This window comes from Antrostomus carolinensis, unplaced genomic scaffold (genome assembly GCF_000700745.2).
Source record: "Antrostomus carolinensis isolate BGI_N321 unplaced genomic scaffold, ASM70074v2 scaffold37689, whole genome shotgun sequence".
Lineage (NCBI taxonomy): Eukaryota > Metazoa > Chordata > Aves > Caprimulgiformes > Caprimulgidae > Antrostomus > Antrostomus carolinensis.
In genome coordinates this window covers 1,337-5,214 of record NW_010339877.1, presented here as the reverse complement: position 1 = coordinate 5,214, position 3,878 = coordinate 1,337, and the positions used below count along the sequence as shown (strand labels likewise).

The 3,878-nt window shown below is 62.6% G+C and overlaps 1 protein-coding gene across 1 annotated transcript; it reads left to right on the top strand.

Annotated features, from left to right (window-relative positions):
• Positions 1-1,234: 1,234 nt before the first annotated feature.
• LOC114818945 (AP-3 complex subunit beta-2) lies at positions 1,235-3,163 on the top strand. Its single transcript, XM_029086984.1, has 4 exons — positions 1,235-1,284; positions 1,879-1,976; positions 2,643-2,781; positions 3,013-3,163. Exons 1-4 carry the CDS (start codon positions 1,235-1,237, stop codon positions 3,161-3,163), a joined length of 438 nt encoding a protein of 145 aa, XP_028942817.1.
• The last annotated feature ends 715 nt before the right edge of the window (positions 3,164-3,878 follow it).

Sequence of the window (3,878 nt, the reverse complement as noted above, 5' to 3'; positions counted from 1 at the left end):
GCCCCCTCGCAGCCCTGCAGCGGCGGTGCCGGCCCCAAGGAGATCTCCCTGCTCGACCTGGATGACTGTGAGTGGCCATCACGGTGGCATTGGGGAAACTGAGGCACAGGCACCCGTCCCACTGGGGTCAGGGTCCCGCAGGTCCTTTGGGGGCTGTGGAGCTGGGACGGGGACTGGTGGGGTGAGAGGTCCTTGTCCCCAGAAGTGGTTGTCCCTGGTGGGGCTCTGCCCATGGGATTGTCCCCATGCGATGTGCCCGTGAGGTTGTGCCTACAGGGTTGTCCTCATGCAGGTGTCCCACTGGAGCTGTCCCCATGGGGCTGTCCCATTGGGCTATGCCACCAGGATTGTCCCCAAGGGGCTGCCCATGGGGGGCTATGCCACTGCGGTTGTCCCATAGGGCTATGCCACTAGAGTTGTCCTCATGGAGCTATGTCACCAAGGCTGTCCCCACAGGGCCATCCCATGGGCCTATGCCACCAAGGTTGTCCTCATGGAGCTATGCCACCAAGGCTGTCCCCATGGGGCTGTCCCATAGGGTTATGCCACTAGGGTTGTCCCCATGGGGCTGTCCCATGGGACTATGCCACCAGGGCTGTCCGTGGCTCACCAGAGCTCTGTTAACCCTTTCTTCCCCCTACTCTCCGCAGTCACCCCCCCTCCACCCCAGCCTGTCCCCTCCAGCAGCATCGTCTCCACCAGCCTGGTGACCGACCTGGAGGGCCTCACACTCACTGACACCTCCCTGGCACCCACCGTAAGTGTCCCTAACGACCTTCCTGGGGGGCTCCTGAGACCCTTGCCACCCATGGGGAGAAGGTCAGCAGCCCAGGCCGCTCCCTTGGTCCCTCACAGCTGCTGAGCCCAGCATTTGGCGCGGTGAGGACCTACGAGCTGCTGCACCGCATGGCGGGAGAGGGGCTCTCAGTTGAGTACTGCTTCAGCCGCCGGCCCTTCCCGGGGGACCCCCACATGGTGGCCATCCAGATCCAGATCTCCAACAACACCGACGCTGAGGTGAAGAACCTGCGGGTCAGCGAGCCCAAGCTGCTCTCCAGCATGCGGATCCAGGAATTCCCCGAGATCGGTATGGCACGGCACGGCACGGCACGGCTCGGCAGCAATGCTGCAGGAGGGACAGGGACAGGGGTTGGCTGGTGGAGGGGATGTGGGATGCGGTGGCAGCCCTGTGGTTTCAGAGCACCTGGCACCCGGGGAGACGGCCAACGTGGTGATGGGCATCGACTTCTGCGATTCCACCCAGGCGGCTAACTTCCAGCTGTGGTGAGCACCCAGGGCAGGAAGGGATGGGTGTTCCAGGGCATGGGGACAGCATGGGGTGCTCCAGGGATGGGGGACAGTGGAGCAGGACACAGGTGCTTCAGGGCATGGGGAAAGTGGGACAGGCACCAAGATCCCTCCAGGGGACAGGGGACAGCAGAATGGTGTGGGTACCCCAGGGGACAGCAGGACAGGTTATGGGGTGCCCTGGGGATAGCAGGACAGGGCATGGGGTGCCCCAGGGCATTGGGAACAGCTGGACAGGCACCAATGTCCTTCCAGGGGACAGCAGGAGAGGCCCCAGGGGACAGTGGGACAAGGTCCCTCTGGGGGACCAAGGTCCCTCAGGGTCCTTCCAGGGGAGGGGGGACACCAAGATGGGCGTAGGGGGGGACAGCAGGACAGGCACCGGGGTCCCCACAAGGGGACAAGGAGGTGGCAGCAGTCCCAGGTCCAGCCTGATAGGTTCCCTCTATTCCCAAAGCTTTTTGTGCCTCAGTTTCCCTCCAGTCGCCTCCTGCCTAGGGCAGGGACAGGAAGTCCCCAGGAGGGGGGACATTTTGAGCATGTGTCCCCCTCACCTGCCTGTCTCCCCAGCACCCACACGCGTCACTTCTACGTCTCCATCCAGCCGCCCGTGGGGGAGCTCATGGCCCCCGTCTTCATGAGCGAGAACGAGTTCAAGAAGGAGCAGGGTGAGTGGGGGACAGGGACAGGGATGGGGAAAGGGTGGCGCACGGGCACCCACCGCCCCGGCGCCGATGCTCACCCCCCATTTTGTCCCCTCTGCCGCCCTCGCTGTGGCCCCAGAGCACCTCGCGCGGCCGTGCGAGGGTAAGTGGCCACTTGGCAGGTCCCTAGACTAGCTCATCTCCCTCCTGCACCCCGTGGCCTGTGGTGGCCACCCTTGGCATCAGGGTGGCCCCGATGAGTCTCCACACAGCGTGGAGGGCTCGTGTCACCCCTGGTGCTCCCAGCACTGTGGCTGGTGAATGATGGGGACACCCTGGTCCTGTGTCCCTGCGCTCCTGGAGCAGCAGCACCCCCGCCCTGGCCCCACGGATGGGGGTCTGCGCTGAGCAGTGGGTGCTCGGTGCCCGTGGATGGACTGGAGGAGCCTATCCCCGGGTTTTTAGGCAGGGACATGGGGACAAGCCCAGGAAGGGTTGTGGAACAAGGATTTTCTTGAATCCATCTCTGCTGGGTTGGAGAGGAAGTAGCAGGGCAGACAGTTTGGGATGTCATGGGGGACCCATCCCCAATGACCCCTTGGTTTGGGTATGGCAAAATGGGGCCCAGAAAGGACACAGCCGTTGGGTCTGTGGCCAGAGATGGGCAGGTGCCACTGCTGCCTGCTCCAGGGAAGCTGATGGGCATGAGCGAGATCACAGAGAAGCTGATGCTGCCTGAGAAATGCCGGAGTGACCACGCCATCGTCCAACAAGTGACCTCGGCTGCCAACGTGGGCCGTGTGCCCTGCGGTGCCGACAATGAGTACAGGTAGCCAAACACTCAGACTGGGACCAGGCAGGCACTGTCACCTCTCCGGTGCCACCCAACTCGCAGTGGGGACACTCCAGGCTTCCTTTAGGACAAGGAGCCTGCAGAACCCTCATGTGACGGTGGCCATGGGTGGCAGATGCCTTCCTGGTCCCCCCTGGAGCATCCCAGGGGACAGGAGGGTGACAGGGGGACAGCTCACTCTGAAGTCCTGTGTTTGCCGGTGAGCAGGTTCGCGGCCAAGACAGTGACCAGTGGCAGCCTGGTGGTCATCACCCTGGAACAACGGGAGGGTGCCACAGCCCAGCTGACCATCAACAGCGAGAAGATGGTTATTGGCACCATGCTGGTGAAGGACATCATCCAGGCCCTGGCTCAGTGACAGCCAGACCCTGCCACACCCACAGCCCTGCCCTCTCATCCTGCTCTGCCCCATGTCGCTCCCCAAAATGCTCCCTGCTCAGATTTCTGCCGGGTTATTCCCTGCCTGACCCAGGTCGGCTTTGCTGCTGGGAGGAAGGAGCGGGACAGGGTGGATGGGAGGTAGGGTGATGTCCTGCTTGGAGGAGCGGTGGTGGCTCCAGCTCCCAGCCCCTCGTCATCATCTCCCAGTGTAACCCCTATTTATTATGACCACGATCTCCTAATAAAGCTCTTCTTGAACCCGCTCCCTTCCCCTCCTCTGCTCTGTGTGCACAGCCCCAAACTGTCCCCATGCCAGGCTCCCTGGGGCAGCAGCAGGGGACATCAGGGGACCAGGCAACTGGGGATGTGCCAGTCCCCTGGGGGTGGCACTGCCTGAATCGGGTGGCTGATGGCTCTTGGAGAAAACCCAGCCCAACAGGCAGGATTGGGGTAAACCTCCCTGGGGCTCGGCAGAAGGCGGGAGGCATTCGGTCCCAACCAGGGATCTGAGGAGTTCTGGGATGTTTCCCGATATTTATTCAAAGCAGAATTGCTCGTGCTTTGACCACAGAAATACCTGCTACGTCAGGGCTGGGTCTATTCTGCAGTGTCACTGGGAGGGATTCCTGGGGCTGGCGCCGGGAGGCTTTCCATCTCCAAACTAGGGGGGGGGGAAAAAAGGAAATTTGACT